Source organism: Chrysoperla carnea, chromosome 5 (assembly GCF_905475395.1).
Source record: "Chrysoperla carnea chromosome 5, inChrCarn1.1, whole genome shotgun sequence".
Taxonomy (NCBI): domain Eukaryota; kingdom Metazoa; phylum Arthropoda; class Insecta; order Neuroptera; family Chrysopidae; genus Chrysoperla; species Chrysoperla carnea.
Window position 1 is genome coordinate 68,819,587 of NC_058341.1, and position 21,052 is coordinate 68,840,638.

The 21,052-nt window shown below is 29.6% G+C and overlaps 1 protein-coding gene across 1 annotated transcript in view; it reads left to right on the forward strand.

Annotated features, from left to right (window-relative positions):
- Positions 1-20,059, forward strand: part of LOC123301359 — an 80,910-nt gene extending 60,851 nt beyond the window's left edge. Inside the window, exon 4 of the mRNA XM_044884095.1 lies at positions 19,775-20,059. Within this exon, the coding sequence (XP_044740030.1) occupies positions 19,775-20,059 (285 nt within the window). The remainder of the gene's footprint in view (positions 1-19,774) is intronic.
- Positions 20,060-21,052: the final 993 nt, after the last annotated feature.

Sequence of the window (21,052 nt, forward strand, 5' to 3'; positions counted from 1 at the left end):
ATAAATGTTCATAAAATCACCTAGTTAGCCCGTTTTTAGTTGCCTGTGTGTCCGTCAGTCCTCAGGGAAAAAGTGATTGCGAGTTCGTAAATAAGCAACATAGGTCAATTGGGTATTTCCCAGGAGCCATCATGTTGTAAACCGTAAGATAAAGACAAAACTTAAAATGGAAATAAAGTTTAAAAAAAATACTTTTGTTTGAAAAATTTTTTTATAAACATCCCTGTTTACCCGTGAGGGCGCATATTAGGGCAAAATTTGGTGTCCATTTTCTACAAAACCATAAAATATACGGAGCTGAAAATTTATAGTTTGCTTCAAGTAATGGTCTTGTGAAAGATTTTCAAATAAGAAAAAGAAATTGTAGAAAATATTTTCGAAAACCAATAGCGAGCAAAAGACCGCCGTAATTGTGTTGACTTTTTAAAATTTTCCATTTTATTAAAATTAATGCAAACACTGACCTTCAACACTGTCTATAGAGGGTATTTCAACAATTAACTCAATTATTCGTCTTCACTTGTTGTTAAATAAAAATGCTATAAATCAAAGTTTGAAATTTGAAGAAAATTATAATAATATCCTGTAACATTTTCTTTACATTTCAAATCAAAAATATAAAGCTTTTGTTTTATCGCATTAACATATTTTATTTAGTTGTTCTTTGATTTTTAAACGGGTATTGTTTTCGTAATAATAAAAGGAAGACAGTCGATACATACAGCGTTGTTCAATATGTTTTTGCCACTTATTTGGTAGCACATATTTTTAATTTTCAATCTTTTCTGCTTGTAATCATCGCCCGAACTTGAAAAATAGAATTAAAAAATTAGGTTTGGCATTTCAAGCTGCCACCTTCCCTCTCGCTTCTTAAGTCTTGGGTGGTCATCTAGTGTGCAACAATAGAAAATTAAAAATTATGTAGATACTATCGTACCTACAAGTGGTAATGTCTTATTCAACAACAACCCTGCATAATCAGACAAAAACATTTATTACTTTGAATTTGTCGTTGATGTTTTTATTACGATTATCCTCTTGATACCTATTTTGTAAATTTAAACATTATAAAGGCAAAGAAAGAAACGTGTATGCATTCCCGTACACAATGCTCGAACAGTAATATGTAAAAATAATTCTTATTAAAAATCAGGAATGAGGCTAAACTTCACATTACCACATGCCCAAAAGACCTAAGCAAAAGTCAGTATAGTTCTATCAAACCAAAATGGCACTCTAGTACAACTAAACTAAATATCTAAAAGGAAAAATTAATGCATCTTTGAAATTTTCACAGTTGTTTATTAGGGTGTAAGCACTTATATAATATAAAAAAGGTCGACCTCTCAGGGGTGTATCTAGCTCCCTTTTTTGGGGGGTAGTTGAAGGTTTAAATCAGTTTTTACTTATTAAAAAAAATCTGAGCATCAAATAAAAAAATATATAAAAAGTTCTAGCTGAAGTATTTTTGTACATTGACGTTTCTTTTCCAACTTTCTAGCTTCAAAGTTGACCGAGATATGCCAATTTTAAAATGGAACTTTTTTGCTCATTCAAGTAGAGATAGAACAAAAGTTTAAATCCAAAACTATAAAAAAATTGTGTTGATTTTTTTCAGGCTAACTTCAACTAGTGGCTTTGTGAAACATTCTAAAAAAAAAAAGTGGGTAAACAGTGGTAAAGTGGATGATCTTAACGAAAGAATGATTCAAATAAAAGTTATTTATTTTTTATAAGGAATAACTTTTACATTTAAACTCTTGTTCTATGTCTAACGGTTTATAAGATGGATATTTTTTCATTTATACTTCAGCTAAAACTTTTAATTGATTTTTTTTTATTTGATGCACAGTTTTTTTTTGTAAAAAACCCCCTGAGAGGTCGACTTTTTTTTACAATTACCATGATATTCTACTTAATTTTATTAGAATACTCAGCAAGAGAGAGAGTGTATAGATATGAGCGCACATAAATATATATATCTTGCTCAGTGTCACTTTGGTTTGATAGAACTCTAAATAACGCGCTTTCGAAATGTTTATAAAAAAGAAAAAAGTCGATCTGCTTAAAAAATTAAAGTGAATCTTTTTCACCGGGATTATATTTATTTATAATCCCGGTATATATTTATAATGGATGCAAGAAATGACCCGTCCATTGCAAAATCATGTGCACAAAAAAAATGTTCGAGGTCAAAGGTCGCGAAAATAGATTTTTTCAAATATCTCGTAAACTATTAAGTTTATTGCTATTTTAGTAATTTGTTCGTCAATTAATTTTACATAAAAAAGTTCCTGTACAAAATATCTGTAGACGCAATAGTTCTCAAGATATTTGTCTGAAATAAAATAAAATATTTTTTTTTAAATATTTATAATATTTCAAAGAATTAAAAAAAATTATTTTTCTTTTTTTTTTTAATATTTTAATTTATAATTACATATATTTTAATTTTTATATTTTATGTGTAGTAAAGTATGCAACTTAATCAAACTCTTCTCAGTTAAATATTTCAAAAACTATTGCTTCTACGGAAATTTTGTACGAAATTTTTGTCTGTAAAATTAAGTCGCAAACAAATTGTATGGCAAAAACTGCAGTAAACTTAGTCCTTTACGAGATATCTGAAAAAAGCCTATTGTCGCGACCTTTGATCTTGAATTTTGTGTTTGCATCATAATTTTTGCAATGTAGAAAAACCTTTGTTTTCCTGGGCCATAAACCAATAAAAATAATAATAATATTTTATTTGACTTTTAACAAGACGTTACAAAATATATACAAGTAATCATCAACAAAAAAAAAATATTCTTGGAGTTATAATAAAAAGTCTTTGAAATTGTAATAACCCTTGAGCAACAATAACTTACAAGCTGATTTAAACTTTTTCAAATCCTTAATATCCTTAATTCTGTCAGGTAATCTATTATAAAATTTATGTCCCCTGTAAAGAGGATTTGTTTGTACAATTTTAGATTGTGTGCTGGAGTTCGAGGATCTTTTTGTGTAGTTTTTGTTCGGCGTGTATTATAATTGTGATATACACTATTTTGATAGAGTGAAGTAAGATTTTTTTTTGTTACCAGTAGACATTTTAAGATATACACACATGGTAAAATCAGAATACCAAATTTCTTGCAAAAGGCTTTACAGGATTTGTCCTGTTTAACGTTGGTTGTTAGTCTTACAATCCTTTTTTCTATTTTAAATACGTCCTGGGCGTATTGTGAGCTACCCCAAAATATGATTTCGTATTTAATTCTTGAGTAAACAAAAGCATAATATTCATCATCAACATCTCATGTCGTAGGATTTCCAATTTCTTATTGCATAGCACGACGCTTCTAACTTATTGCCTAGTTCTTCTATCATGTCAAATTGGCTTCTAAAAGTATGGCAAGAAATTTTTATTTATAGAGCCTTTTTGTATAAAATTACCTTTGACATTTAAGTTTAAGCTTATTTCGCTCCTACACTGTGGGGTGCTGAAATGAATATATTTCGTTTCCTTATCATTTAAGAAAAAATAATTAGCATTGAACCAGTGAGTCATTTTTTTCTACTGTCAAACAGATCTAGTTTCAATGGTAGCGAGATTCTCAGCTTGAATAATCACTAAAATATCATCCGCGTATATAATGATATTAACTCGAAGATCCTTATACAATCAATTTAGTCATTCATGTACGGGCGAAACGATATTGATCCTAATATACTACCCTGGCGAACACCGATGGAGTTAAGTACCTTTTCTGATATATGAGTGGTGTTATTTTCACCTAAGACTACACAGTTCATTCTATCACTTCAATAGGAGCGAAACGAGGTAAACTCAACGCCCTCTATACCCATAACTTCGAGTTTATTTAGCAAAGCATCGTGGTTAACACAGTCAAAAGCTCAATTCACAGAATATACCAACACGATTTTGGTGATTATCGATGGATGTTAGTATAATGTTCTTCTTTATATATACAAAATTGAAAATACAGGTAACATTGTATAAAATAAATACAAAACAATTTATGATGAATTAACAATGTATGATGAATTATTATGAAATGCTTACATAACAAGCTTTCTACATTCAACAAGAAAAAACAATTTCTTAGAAAAATTAATATTTATATTTACTTTTAAAAAACTTGATGTTTGTATTTAAAAAAAAAATATGCGAAAATCATGATTAATTTACAAAATATATATGGTTTACACCACGAACTAAATAGCTTTTTGTCCTCGTGTAATACAATATACCACGTGTTTTACATTAATTTTTACAAGATTACTCATATTATGAATCATCCAGTATTTAATTTAATCACTATCAAGAGCAATTTAGTGTTTGTGATGGTGATTCTTAGGAATTCGATAATACAAATTCTCTTCGTCTTACTTTTCATACAAAAAAAAAAAAAAAATTTCGAACAAAAATTTTTTGTATTTCTCTCCAATTAAAAGTTTTTAATTTTAGATTTTTTGACAACTACAAAATTGAAAACTTTTAAACGCAGAGAGATACAGATAATCTTAAAACGCGAAAAACAATAATTTTATAAAGACAAACAACTTTTGTTTAAAATATTTTTTATAAAATCAATAGTTCCATAGAAGTATGCAAATAACTTATTTTTCTCTACGCATGTAATATATTGAATGAAACTCGTGTAATAAAAGTATATTGTATACATTGTGTAGCATTTAAGATGAAGACACCCTTCTATTTTCGTTCTTTATAGAAATATCGTTTTGAAATTTTGTACAGTCATGGAGGAAGATATGTTACATTTTTAAGATACTTAACCGAAATCTGAACTTTAAACTTAGCCAACTAAAAATTGACAAATAAGGCGGATTCTTAATATTTTGTATAGCGCAGGTATAGCAAAGGTTGTTTAAAACATTTTTTACCCATATACCGGTTTTCATGACTTATTTTGGTCCACACTCGTAATTATTACAAGTTTATTGAAATAGTTGAACACATAGGATTATTAAACTATCAATTTGTCCAGTTTTACCGTTCCATAGCACATTAGCTATAAAATTAAAAAAATAAAATTTTATAACTAGTGTGTTATGGAATGTAAAAACTGGACAAACTGATAAATTAATAGTGTTTTGTATTCAAATATTTCAATAAACTTGTGATAATTTTGAGTGAACACCAAAATAATAAAAAAATTTAAAATGCAAATTTTGCCATAAAAATCGAATATGAGTATAAAAAAATAATTTTAGCAAATTTTTTTAAAAAGCTTTTTTCGATATCTCTAACCATCTCTGACGATAGACAAAATATTAAAAATCGGCCCTATTTGTCAATTTATAGTAGGCTGGATCTAATTTTTTCTAAGTATCTTAACAAATGTGACTCATCATTTTGTATAATAAAATTTTAAATTAATCGTAATTTTTTAAAGGGCGAAATCGGGGTAGTTGTCAAATAAAATTTTTATAAACATTTTGAAAGCCCAGATACGATTACCTTAATAATGAAAAAAATAGAATCGTTAACTCCGAATCTATCCCGTTCAGGACAATTACAAAAATTTAGTGTATATTTTTGGGACTTACACGTCTAAATTAAACAATTAGACTTACACATCCTGACGAATAAAAGGGAAGAGTGTTTTTGGTTTGTTAAATAATTTATTCTAGGATATTTAATCTCATAGGCTCTCATATAAATGGATTTGTTGACGCGGCATATCCTAAACGAATACGTATCACTCCATTTCAAATATTTTTTTTCCTGCAAGCCTAAAATGTATTCTTATGTTTCTGCATGGTCGGTTGATTGGAATGACTCCTTTTCCCCGATCTAATGTGGCAGGAGAGCAAAATTTTAAAATTAATCTGCCTAAAATAAGAATAATAAAAACGTTCTGTAATGGTCATTATTGCCGTATATGTTGGTACAATTTCTAAAATTGAATACGTCGTCTTTTTCGATTACATGTTTAGTTTTTTAATCAAGAAAACCTGTTGGTTTTCTTTATATGTATCAAAAAGCGTAAAGATATCATCGACTTTATACCAGACAGCTGAAAAGTAGCTAAATGTTTGTTTGGCTTGTTACTCTAGATCTGTCATGAAGATATGATACTCAAGAATGAAGATAATAGATTTCCCATATGGGTATCAAATGTTTCTTTGTAGAATTTACCTTCGAAGGCAAACACATTTTGTTTCATTTTATAATTCTTACAATTCCGTTATTTTATCAAAGTGTGTGTGTGTGTAATTCTTTATTTTTAAGCTATTTTTCTAGAACCATTATTTCTTCTGATATTGGAATACTAAAATATAAAGCTTTGACATCAAAACTGAATTTATTGCCAAGTATATATTTTTTTGTTGATTAAATCAATACTATTTTTGACTGAAACAAGTCTCACTCTTTCTTTAACCCGTCATCCCTCGTGTCAACCATTCGGTAATCTTGAGTCTCGTTGATAATACTTCTGCACATGCGTCAAATATTTCGCACGTTAAATATTCTTAACTTTTATAAATCATAACCTCTATATATTTTTATATAAATTTATTTTTTAATGCACTAGCTAATTAAAAATAATTCGATTACGTGATTATTGAATGATGTGTGAGCGTGAAAACATTAGAGCAGAGAAAAAATATAAATAATTAAATTCATTTTAATCAATTTCATCATATTTTTATCAAAAGTTTTTTTAATTGACTGAGTACGATTTATATTAACCTAACGAGAGACACGAACAGGCGCGAAACCTTTTATCTCGTGGTGAGAGAAATTCTGAAGGTCTTAAAAAAATTTTTTTTTTAATTGTTGATGTGTTAAAAAAATCTGAAAAATTTATAATTTAAAAATAGATAAAATAATATGAAGGTAGAAAAAGTTTCAACCACATATACCATTTGAAAAATAAAATTATTTATGTTTTCAATCGAGCGTGAGCGAAATTCTCACTACGCAAAGGCTGATTTGTTCATCATTAAAATTTATTTACTGATCATTTCGCTATTTGTATGTTGGCGAGTTTAAACCTGAGAGTACGGATTGCGTAGCTTCATCTTTTTTGTGGATTTTTTGTAGACAATATAATCGAGGTGTTACAGGATTCGATTACTGCAACTAAAATTTTAATCAGTCACTGATTAACTTTGGACAAGACTTTAGAATGTCTTTGACATCGTTTATAAATGTGGATAATGGACCCGATCTTTGAAATCTATGTGGATCATCTTTGAGCATACACACTTTTTCTGAGTAGGTAATGCTTTTTGCCCATTCTGAAGATTGGTATCTTGATAACTGATTGATTTGTTTAGTAATTTGAATTACTTTTGTCAATTTTTTTTCTTATTTAATTTTTGGTCACTTTTTTAACTTCCCAGTAAAGGAAGTTATTGTAAAATGGGTCCGAATTTTGAAATCGAAATTTTCAACATATCTTAACGTTTCATGGTTAGGACAAGGCATTAACCCCAATTTGAAGAAGAAGTATGTGTGTGTGTGTGTGTGTGTGTGTGTGTGTGTGTGTGTGTGTGTGTGTACGTATTTACATACGTACGTCCGTAGTTATTTTTTAGTCGTCGATTTTGCGCGAACAAAATGGTATCGACTTCGATGAAGTGACGATCGAAGCGTATTAACGACAATATAATACGCAAAGAAATTCATAATATTTCGCCGAGTCGTTTCGATTCGGTCGAATTCATAACATTCGGTCGTGTCGTTCGAGTTCTTATTTTTTAAATTATTTATAATTATTTATTATGCAGGGAAGTTATTCGTGGGGACCTCAAGGGTCACACCAGACACTACCCACGGTATTCTTATTTGGTTTTTGCAAAATTATTTTGAATTTCTCATTTATCTTTGATAATACTTTTGATGTAAAAAATTTCTACATTGTAGAACGTCAAACGGATTTATCGTTACTAAGTTACGTATTCAGTGCGAATAATACAACCATTAAAACCAAGTTGTAATGAAGTGCTCATTCTCAATGACGTAATAAAAGAAAAAAATTTACCACTTGGAAAGCAATACGGAAACAAGTAAATTTTTTACGTAAGTATATACTGCGTATACAGAGTGGGCCATTTTAATCCATTATGGCTAGTAGCTCGTTTTGTAGTAAACTAATAAAAAATAATTTGAACAAAAATTGTTCTGACAGTATATTGGACCCAGTTCTTCGAGTTGTTTGAATAACCAATATAGATCCTAAAAGGTAAGAGATAGAATAACACTTTAAATTAGAAAGTTGATCCTCATAAAAAAATAACATTTTTATACCATGCATATATGTAATATGCAAAGTATACTAGGTTTAGTCCCTATATATATCTACTAAGTTTGTAACGCTTAAAAATATTGATGCTACGCACAAAATTTTGGTATAAGTGTTCATAATCACTTTTAGTCCCTTTACGGTTGTCCGTCCGGACAACTGTCCACTGTCTGTCAACTCGATAACTCAAAAAAGATAAAGATATCAAGCTCGAAATTTTTACAGAGTTCCAGAACGTATGGTCGAGTTCGTAAATGAGCAACATAGGTCAATTGGGCCTTGGGTCCGTAGGACCCATCTTGTAAACCGTTAGAGATAGAACAAAAATTTAAATATAAAAAAAATTCCTAGTAAAAAAATAACCAACTTTTGTTTGAAACATTTTTTCGTAAACATCACTGTTTACCCGTGAGGGCACAAATTAGGCGTAAATTGTGTAGTATGTATTATATGGGAATTTCAGTTATGTATGTGTGACATATATGTATGTATAATGTGATAGAGTAATCAACACTGTCTATGCATGGTATTTTAACAATTAACTCAGTCAACTGTTTGTTTTCACTTGTTTAACTAAAACATTTGTTTGAAAATAGTTAGCTTTCGAAGAAAATGCGAAAATATGCGAAAGAAAACACGTTAGCTATCGAAAATTATTTAGCCAAAAGTGTCAAGAGCAGTTTTATGACCTTGAAAATTTACCGGGACTTTAAAGAATTGCCTTTATTGTCCTTGATAACTTTTTTCTAAGAAACTTTTCTAAAGTAAGTTTTTTTTTTCGATTAAATGCAATAATTCGATTAAATGCGAAGAACTAGGTCCAATCTGATGTCAGAACATGCTGACCCCTTTCAAACTCTTTTGTTTCAGTTGTTTTTTTATGGGTAACTACCAAACGAGCTATAAGCCATTGTATATTAAAATGGTCCACCCTACATTTCCTTATATTAATTTGTACAAATTAGTCTAAATGTATATTATTTATTAATTTATGTATCATTTTGTCAATATTACGTATTATTTATTTAAATACCGTCTTCATATTACTAATCTTTTTCCTAAAATAGTAAATCTAACTAATCTTTTATCTAAAATAGTAAAATTTTTCATAAAAAGAGATGGCTTAAATAAATGGATATGATATTAATAATATCTATATATTTTATCGTTTTAACATCTTATAATAAATGTTTGGTAGATATAAATGCAATGACAAAAACGAAAATATACGATGAAGTATTACAATAAAAAAAATTAGTTATTATTAATTTATTATAAATAGGGTTTAAGCTAATATATACCGTGTGTGGCAGAGTATTATACGGAAAATTGAATAGGAGATAGATCTTCCAAACAAATAGCACTTAATAATAATTTATTGATCAAATTGAATATTAGGTTTTTATTTTACAATAATTAAAATTTAAAAAAAAAAAAAAAAAAAAGAAACAGTTTTTAAAATTGGAGGTCAAAAATTTAACTGTCAAACTCAATGATGAGTTTTTGCTTAGATTCATAAATATAACCCTTTTATATAAAGTTTTTCCTTTTTTTACCCAACTGAGCGACGCAAAGGAGTGGTAATGTGTTTATCAGCTATATATGTGTGTTCCTATCTGCCTCACTAGAGACCAAACGCGTAGGCTGATTATGATGATTCAGACGTCAATCGTTTTGTCTTCACCTTGTGAGTACTACTGAAGATATGATAGTCATGAAAATGTACCGACTACCAGGCGCCATATTGTGAAAATGTGTGTTCCTATGTGGCCCACTAGAGACTAAACGCGTAGTCCAATTTTCATGATTTTGACGTCAATTGATTTGTTTTAACTTTGTGTGTGCTACTGAAGATATGGCAGTCATAAAAATTCCATATGGTATCCACCAGACGTCATATTGTGAAAAGAATGTATATGTGTTCCTGTGTGGCGCAATTGAGACCACACGCGTCGTACGATTTTGATGATTCTGACGTCAATCGATTTCTCTTAACCTTGTGAGAGCTATTGAAGATTCGACAGCAATGAAAATTTAATATGGCGACCACCAGACGCCATATTGTGCAAAAAGAATACATGTGTTTTTCTATCTGCCTCACTAGAGGCCAAACGCGTAGGCCGATTTTAATGATTCAGGCGTCAATCGATTTTTCTTCACCTTGTGAGTGTTACCGAAGATATAGTTGTCAGAAAAATTCAATGTAGCGACCGCAAGACGCCATATTGTGAAAATGTGTGTTCCTATATGGTCTACTAGAGACCAATCGTGCATATAAATAGCGAATATCTAGTCGTTTGTATAATGACTTTAACAATCGAAATCGATTAAAATCTAGACCGGCTGAAATGTTCCCAACAATGGGCCTCGACTCTTGTTACAGGGAATGCGTTTATAAGCCAACATGTATATATATATATAATTAATTGTAGGGAGCTTCACTTTATGGAATTCCATAAATAGGATTTTAAGAAATTAAACTTCCAAAACTGCCTTAGCCTTTTTATGTAGAATTTGATGACAAAACTTTTAAAGACAACGTACCTGGAGTAGGAGATGTAACTGGAGTAGAATCGAACCATCGACGACAGAATTTGATGTACTCCGTGGCGAGCGCAAAATAGAGCGAAAAATGTTACCATTGATATTGTGTTTGGATTTTACTTTACATAAATTACTTAGATCAAGGTGTAGTTGATTTAAGATCACGTATTTTTGCGAATGGTCAAGCCTATGTAGCGTTGAGCCGGGATAGATATCTAGATGGACTAATAATCATTAGTTTAGATCACCGTAAGATGCTTAATAAACCCAATGATATGATATCCCTCAATGAAATGACAAGATTGCGAAATTTACCGCCTTATAATCAACTAAAATAAAAAAATAAATTTAAAAAATCAAAAAACCCGACTGAGTAAAAAGTAAACCAAGCTTCGTTAAAAAGTGAACTGAGAAGAAAAAAACAAGTCTAACAGTTTGCATAGCGACTTTAACAGTCGGGACCCATTAAAGTCTATACCGGCTCAAATCCTCCTAAATGGGTCCCGACTGGGAATGGGTTGAAGAAGTTTGGTTTACTTTTTACTCAGTCGGGTTTTTTGATTTTTTAAATTTATTTTTTAATTTACAAAAGACAACGTGATTTTAATTAATATATTATTTTGATGATGAATGAAATAAAACTTATAAATAATTATTATTTATTTATAACTGATGGATGGCATTTAATGATGCTACCATTCATAACGCGTTAGATGTAATCTAAGGAATTTTTTACAATTCAAATTTGTAGGTATACTCATAATGCTTTTAATAAGTTATTAAGGGAGTAAGGGCGTTTTTTTCTTACTATAAGAAAATGTAAAAAAAAATATATGATACAAATAAACATTTTTGTAATGCACTCGTGAAATTTCACGAGTGCATTAAGTGAAATTTCACATTCGCGACTATAGTTTTTGCAAAAAAAGTTCCTAAAGTTAGCATTTTTAACATAGGCTTATATGATATCTAGCTAAAATTATAAAGAAAAACGTTAATAACTATTGACGTAGCGATAAGAAAGTTATAAAAAGCGAATGATATACAGATATAACGGTAGTGATGACCTGTACCAAACGTCATTAAAATCACGTCTCACGTTTTTCTTTCATGAACAATTTTTTCAGACACATTTTTTAGATCAAAACATTTTTTCTTTATTCAGATTCATTTACTCCAAGTACTTATAAATAAATATGGTTAGAATATTTTCACAAATACTAATTTGCTGTAGAGTTGGTTCAATTTGTATTAGATCTTACCAAAAGAATGAATGATATACATATGTAACGTGGAATGAACTAGCTCTATACTATTTGTCTCATATTTTGAACAGTAGTGTCAATCTTTACATTCGACATTGCAATGCTGTCAGATTATTTTATCAAATAAAGTACTACAAGAAAATCAAATAAAACAAGTGAAAACAAACAATTGACTGAGTTAATTGTTGAAATACCATGCATAGTCAGTGTTGATTTCATTATCACATTACACATACAAACATGTGACACATACATAACTGATATTCAAGTATTGCACATATTATAAAATTTCCGCTTCATTGGCGCCCTCACGGGTAAAGGAACCATTTTTTACATTTAAACTTTTGTTCTATCTCTAACGGTTTACAAGATGGGTCCTACGGACCCAAGACCCAATTGACCTATGATGCTCATTTACGAACTTGACCTCACTTTTTACGTCCTGAGTACGCTGTAAATTTCAGCTCGATATCTTTTTTCGTTTTTGAGTTATCGTATCCACAGATGGACGGACGGACGGACGGACGGACAGCCGGAAATGGACTAATTAGGTGATTTTATGAACAACTATGACAAAACTTTTTTCCTAGCATCATTATTTTTAAGCGTTACAAACTTGGGACTAAACTTAATATACTATACATAGTATAATAAAATAAATATAAATCAATTATTATCACGCAATATTTATTAACTTTTTCCATAATATTAAAGAGTTTTTATGCTTGTGTGACAATTATTACTAAAATTTCAATCTATTAAATTTTTATTAAAAAGATGTTAGTGGCAAAGAAGCTCTATACATTTAGCATTAGATCCTTCCCCTCGCTCCGCTTTTCTCAAGTGCAAAGCCTAACTTCCTTATTATTATAATAGAAATTAAAGAAAATCATAAACACGCAGTATAATATTCAAAAAAAATCAACCCACACACTTTTCGATAGAAAAACGCGTGTTTAAAAATCAATGAAATTTCATAAAAACGTCTCATCTGGTTATCGGATGAGTGATAATCGACCTTATCTACCGTCGAAGATCGCCCGTCTCTTAGACTAATTCTCTTTAGTTTGTTTTAAAAGCGTGGTCTGACAAAAAGTAATTTTTTAACTCGCGAACCAAAAAAAGTGATATTACAAGTTTGACCGATATGTGTGTCTGTCTGTTGCATCGTAACGCCTAAACGGATGAACCGATTTTAATTTTTTTTGTCCTGTTTCTGTTTAGTTTGAATGGTAATTTAATGGAGAGTGATCTTAGGTATGTTTCAAGTGTGAGTTTAGTGTTCCGTACCCGGAATAACTAAAAAAGTTGTTGATCCTAAGAATCGGTTCAGTTTCGAAAAGGCTCTAAGAAAAAACGTAATGAAATGGAGAGTGTTCTTAGATATGTTTTAAATGCGAGTTAAAGATACCGTACCGGAAAAATTTGTCGGGTGTTTTTTAAATTTTGTAAATTTCACTTGTAATTACATTAAATTTGTTAGATCTACTTTATTTTTCGTATTGAAATCTTACACACCCTATACCTGCATGTGTATAAGTATATGTATGGTTAAAAGGTAATTCTGTTTATGATTTATTTATGAAACATGTCCGAAACATATACACACTAAACTAGTTATATTGTTGTAACCTATGTATGTGCAGACCGTATATAAACTACATATACTGTATTTTATTATAAAATACAAACGAACAGATGCAGATACGGTAGGTCGGAAGAATAGGCAGACATACTTCATAATAAGATCAGTTTTGTTAAAATGTTATTTTGTAATGTAGCTAAAGGTATCTTTTATCCCGAAACATAATGTTTCTTATCCCGATTACTCTATGAGGCGCTGTCAATTAAAATGCTGAAATTGAAAAGTTCGATGAAATAAGCCATTATCACTAATCCACTTAAGCCATGTTCACTAATTTTGTCTTGAGAAAATTATTAATCAAGATTTAAAAAAATGAAGATTGAATACTTAAACCCCGTCTCTCTAACAAAATCTTAAAAGTATTAAAACAAGAAAATATTTGCATCTGAAATTGTTATGATCAATAAAATCGGTATAACAGTCGAGGGCCCTCTAAGATTAAACACTTTTCCACAGGACGGAAAAGCGGTTCCCCGACTGTAATAACGATTTTGATGATATAACAGTTTCAGATGAAAATATTTTCTTGTTTTAATACTTTTAAAGCACAATTTTATTAGAGTCGAGGTTTTAGTTTTCGTACTTTATTTTATTTAAACTATTTTGGGGTTATAGTTTTGTGATAAAAGTATTACAATATATATTCGAAAAGTGCTAATTACGCCCTTTCATTTAACACTTAAGACGGTATCGTTAAATTATAATTTGTCTTTAGTTTGTGGCTTTATATCCTCTAGAGGGCGCCATATAATGTGACGTCACATAGCCTATAACCACCGATCAAGACGCTTTTAACGATACGTCAATTGTCAAATTATAATAAGTAGTTTAGAAGCTCGGAGGGAACAGACGCAAATTATTACATTTTAAACTATTTTGCAGTTATATTTTCATGCTGAAATATAACAATATACATATTTTTGAGAAGTGCAAATGATACCGTTTAATTTAAAACCAAACATTAAATCGAAATTGGCTTTTCGATCATAACTTTGTGTCCCCTAGAAGGGTGCCATATTCTATTTAATGTGATGCTACATAGCCAATTACCAGCGGACGTTCAAGACGCTTTGAACGATACCTAATTTGTCAAATTATGATAAGTAGTCCAGAAGCTAGGTTGGAACAGATGAACATACATACATACCAATCAAACACATAACCCTCGCCATTATATAGTCTGGGTAAAAAAGCATAAAATTTGATCCTAAGAATGTTGTTTATGGATGTATTATTCGACACTACAAGCCTACCAAATTTCGATCGTAAAATGAACTTTTGCATTAGTTTATTTACATTACCAATAGTTCAATATCATCTTAACACTTAATTTCAATTTCGCAAATAATAGCTTTAACAGTTATTCATCTTTCATATGACTAAAATCCGATCGTTTCAAGAATATTTTCGAACTACCATTGGTCACAAAACTTCTTGGTATTTAAGATAATTCAAATTTTTCAAAGTTAAGTTTTTTTAAATAGTTAAGAACAATTAACTATTGAAGTTACCACAAACCTCGGATTTATCGCATAATTTGACCATGGGCAGGTCTGTGACTCTCAAAAATAAGTTACCGCCAAATAGAGAAAAATAAAAACAAAACCTACAAATTAAAATACTTTTCATTGTTTATATATTTGTTCGGAGTTAATAACCTCAGTTGTTTCAATACAAAAAATATTTTTTTTCTTTGACAAATACAGAAATATAAAGTATAAGGATCATACAATTGCACCTAGACCTTAGACCCAAATGATTTTTGAGCACAAGTACAAATGAACAGTTACCTTTGAGTAAAAATTTTACCCCTTATGGATGAAGAGACAAAGGCGATTTTTGCTCTAATCTTTAATCTAAGCTAAAATCACTGATCACAAAAATTTAAATAAAATAGCGAGAATTAAAATCAAAATCAAAATAAAATACCGAGAACTAGTGTCTTTTAGATAAAAGCCTCTCAATTTTAGTGCTCCACATATAAAGTTGTAAATGTCATTTATTTATTATAGCATGTATATATGAAATATACATAGTATATTAAGTTTCGTCCCAAGTTTGTAACGGTTAAAAATATTGATGCTACGAAAAAAATTTTGGTATAGATGTTCATAGAATCACCTAATGAATCCATTTCCGGTTGTCCGTCCGTCCGTCCGTCTGTGGACACGATAACTCAAAAACGAAAAAGATATCGAACTGAAATTTTTACAGCGTACTCAGGACGTAAAAAGTGAGGTCGAGTTCGTCAATGAGCATCATAGGTCAATTGGGTCTTGGGTCCGTAGGACCCATCTTGTAAACCGTTAGAGATAGAACAAAAATTTAAATGTAAAAAATGTTCCTTATAAAAAAATAAAAAACTTTTGTTTAAAACATTTTTTTGTAAACATCACTGTTTACCCACGAGGGCGTTAATTAGGTGCAAATTTTATAGTATGTATTAATATAGGAATATCAGTTGTGTGTGTGTCTATTTAAAAGTGAATATCTTTTGTTATTTACGTGACGTCAAAAAAACAAACGATTGCGCATCAACACTGTCTATACATGGTATTTCAACAATTAACTCAGTCAATTGTTTGTTTTCACTTGTTTTATTTTCGTTAAGGTTATTTGACACACTAATCTGTTGGGCCGTAGGATCATCATTATTCATATATTTTTGAACGAAGGATTGTCTGCTGTCTCCTGTACTATTAGAACATAAAGCAAAAAATCGGACTTTGAATACAAACACATATGATTCTAGATATTTATCTATATATATTAATATTAATATTAACTTTAATAAATCATATACAGATAATTATTATATTATAATAATAGCAATATATTATCCGTAAATGATATATTTAATATAATATACAGGTGAATTTTGTTATATTTTATATTTTTAGATTTTATTTTTATTTTGAAGTGTTGTATATTGTAAAGTGATTCTTTTTAACACTGATTTAGAAAGATATAAAAAGTAGAAATATATTTAATAGCCATTACTCATTTTATCGAAAGTTTAAATCATTTATTTTTATATAATATTAAGTGTTAAAAAGTAATAATATCATGTATACATACTTACTTACTGTACAACAGGAACAGATTTACAATCGAATAAATAAATTTTGGTTTAATTTTATTATACAAATCACGTATCAAAAGAAAAATAATGTTGATTTATAGTTTAAATCATTAGGCCAATAGAATAACGGAAAAAGAAATGGCTTACGTGTTTTTGTTGATTACAGATCAGAAGTGGTTTTTATCTATGAAGGGGGGTACTCACATTATGGGGACCTGCCGAGTCCGCTCGCCTGGCACCTAGGGATTGGAGTTATTCAGCAAATTCGGCTTAAAAATTTTTTTTGCTTTATTGTAAGCGATGTAGTTCGTAAATGGTGCACTTTAGGATATGGTGCTGTGGAACTTTTTGTTCCTTAGATGTTTTTCTAGAACTTCGAATGAAAAAAAAAACCAAAAACAAATTTTTAGTTGCAAATTTTTGCAAAAAATGCGAAAAAAACACTATTTTGCCGAGAAAACACTATTTTGCAAATGAATTTATTTGTTTGCAAATAATTGTTTTAAATTTGCCCCTGCACCTTGTAGCTTATACCTCAAAGAACAAAATTAGCTTTGAAACGTTTCATTTGATGTAATAGTTTTTGCACAACTCCATTTTGCACTAATGAAAAAAAGGGATTGACTTTGAGCACGCTGCAAGATCTGAGTTTTTATCTGATCGCAATTTCAATGACGAGAATCGAAAGAACAAAATGTCAATTTTATTTAGCAATTTTGTTGCCTGTACCCATATTCAATATTAACTACAGTTACAGCGGTTTAAAAAATGGCGAAAATTCCTTAGTTGCAAAATTAATTTTCTCAACGAAATTTCAACTTAACGAGATGCGGTTTTAAAATTTGCTGTATCACTCAGTCCCCAGGTCCCCGGGCGAGCGGACTCGACAGGTCCATAATGTGAGTACCCCCCTTCATAGATTAAAACCAATTCTAATCTGTAACCAACAACAACACGTACAATCCGTAATTCTATTGGCCTACATTTAAAATTATCCAAATAGTAAACTGGTTTAATCAACCTTCACGATATCTTCAAAATTCATCATATTAAGATCCTGTTGATTTTTTGTCTGTTTTTCCCTCGTGGGTCTCATAGAATTTGGTGCTATTTTAAAAGACAAATTAAACAGCTTGCGTTAAAAAATCAAGTCCGCTAATGTTGCAAAAAAAACAGATTTCACAAGAAAATACAAGAAAATATCCTTCTCTACCGTTCCAAAGGTGGAAAAAGGAGGCTTACACCCCAAATTATTGCTGAATAATGGTGGAAAAAGAATATCTACTGAAGAAATGTACTAACGTTTTCATTATTAATAACAACAGAGCCAGAATTGTTTTATAATTTCTGGTCTTCTCCAATCAAATTTGCGATTTGTGAACAAAGACTATTTTAGGCATATATATATATTCAAAGATCAGTTCTATTGGGGCAAAAGTCGAAACTTATTTTAGAAATGTTTAAATGTTGTCAGGCAAATTTTAAATTTCATGATTCATGATTATTTCACGATTTAAATTTATTTCATGATTATCAACAAACTATATGCGAGACTACCTGAAATCCAAACAGATTTTTTCAAGAGCATGACCTTTCAAGCTGATGTACGTTTTTGGATTTATGCATTGCTAAAGCATTGCTACTTTAAGGATAACTAAAATACTTCAACATGTTTCACAATTTTTGTAACTTGCATTTACATTATAAGTATCGTATTTTAGATAATTGTACAGAATGATTTTTTAAGACATATGCTTGACCTTGAAAAATAACTTTTATCGATAAAAAAGCTTTAGACAAAAAAATATTGAGTGTATAGGCGCACATCTAACGCAGGCATTAAACTTGACCTAGTTTTTCAAGCTCAATAAAAAGCTGACTCTACTCCATAACTGGTAATAAATGAACACTTTAAACTAGAAAGTTGTTGTTCTTTAAAGAAATAACATTTTTTGTACGAAACAGTTTTTCGAAACCATATCGTTTAGGCAAAAACAAGAAAAAATTTTGTTCAAATAGAATGAAGAAACACATAAAAAGCTACATTTTTGTTGTCAATTTCTATCTAAACATTTCGGTTTACAAGAAAACGTTTCAAGTAAAAAATATTTGCATTTTATAAAGAAAAACTTTCTAATGTAAAGTGATCGAATTAGAGTGAGTTTTTAATTGAGCCCGAACAATTAGAGCGAATTCAATACCCGAATAAGATGTGTGCCTTTAAAACTAACATGTTTCGTCGAAAGCATTTTCCTCAATTAAACTTATTTTTCGAGTCTCTCTTATATGTCAAGTTAAAAAAGCACACTGTAGACAAACAGTCGAAGAAGTGACAAATATTTTCCTGGCAAATCTGGCCAATTTTGAATAGTACGATCATTATTAAATCCAAAATCAAGTTTAATTTATTTTGATAATTTATACGTTAAAATAATTTTTTGTAAAATTTGTTTCATGTTTCAAAACTCAGCAAATAATGAAGCAAAACTTCTAAGACTTCTCCGAAAGAAACAATAATGTGAAAGCTTAGTACTTACTTAATGAGGAAAATCCAGATTTGAAATGTGGCTTGAGTTTCAAATTTAAGAAAATCTATTCTATTATTAACTATTTCGATTTTTGTACATAGAAAACTTTTTTATCTGCCCTAAATGTTAAAAAAAAATCATTGGCTACAAAATACTTAAAAAAAAGTTAGACAATTTGCAACTCTTGATAAAATCTCAACAAAAAATTAACGACCCTTTAAATAACATTTCAAACTTCCTGCTGCTTAGCAGGAAACTGGCTATTCGAAAACCAAATAAAAACAATCATAGAATTTTTGTTTCATTATAGGCTCACGGTCGAATATTTTAAATAAATATATTTTGAGATTTTCGGATTTTCTTTAATACACATTATCATCAAATTTTATTTTGAATAATATACTTATTTTATAATTTCCTTGTTCCAGGTACCAGGGTCAACAGCTAAATCCATAACAAAAACACGCAATAGTTCATTAGAAATAGCAACAAGTCGTTTAGAATTATCAACAGCAGATCCAACAACACATCCACAACTTGGACCAATACGTTTGCGTTGTGAGGCAACATTATTTAAAATATTTAAAGTAACAAGTATTGAAGTGGATATTAAACCAAATTCACCACCGTTATTATCAGCATCTGTATTAGGTCATAGTAATAACCATTTTAGTGGTGAGTATGAAAAAGAAAATCGTCTTCAAATTTATTAGATTTAACTGCTTTGTTAAGGTTATTCGATCGCTAACACTAGATAAAGAAGGCTTATAAAAATACTAGTCTAATTAACAAGTTCAAATTGGTGAAATATAGTTATAATGGTCGTAAAACTACGTGTGTGTACGTAGCTCGGATTGGGAATAGTGTCTAGAAAAATGTGCCAGAAGCATTTTCCAGCACATAAAAGTTGCAAAAATTATAAACAGTTAAAGATGATAAAAAAAAAGTATTTCGTTTTTCGACAATATTTCATAAAATATTAATATTTCAGAAAAAAACATTCTTATAGAAGAGGAAATTTCCTATAGAAAACTCCCACTCCCTAAAGTTTATCTCCATTATTTATAATTTTAATTTAAAGCTGAAAATAGGTCTTTTTGCGTAATTTTGGAATTTTTGTTATATCGTCAAAAACAAGTATTTTACACTAAATAATTTTTTTAAAGTATGAAGTATTAATTTTAAAATTTGAAAGAATTTAGTGTCGTTGGATTCGTGGAGCCCTTTTAATATGTATCTTTAACAAGATCACGTCAAAAAATGTTCGTACTTCGTTTACAATAATATTTTAAAGTACAAAAAATGCATGATTTTCCATTTTTTATGCAGTTTTAGTAAACTGGAAAAAAATTATTATAAACAAACTATTTAAATTTTTTAAGTAAGTTTTTCGACCAGTAAGGACTTTTCTCTCGTTTGTAAAAAAATAGGAGGAATATTCTTCTAGTTTTTAAAAATCAAGCCGTGGAAAAATTATACTAAATATTAAAGGTTGAAATGCATAAATGAAATTCTTATGAAATTACAAATCTTAAACCAATCTTAAAGCGGCAAGCATTTATTTATGGGAATGTTTTTGTCTAAATTTCCGCTATGAAAAATAAATATCAAGTCCACTCTATTAAATACAACTTAAAAACTTGTAAAAATCTTTTCTACTCCATTTTTTAATGATATGTTCGTAAAATTTCATAAAAATTTGTATA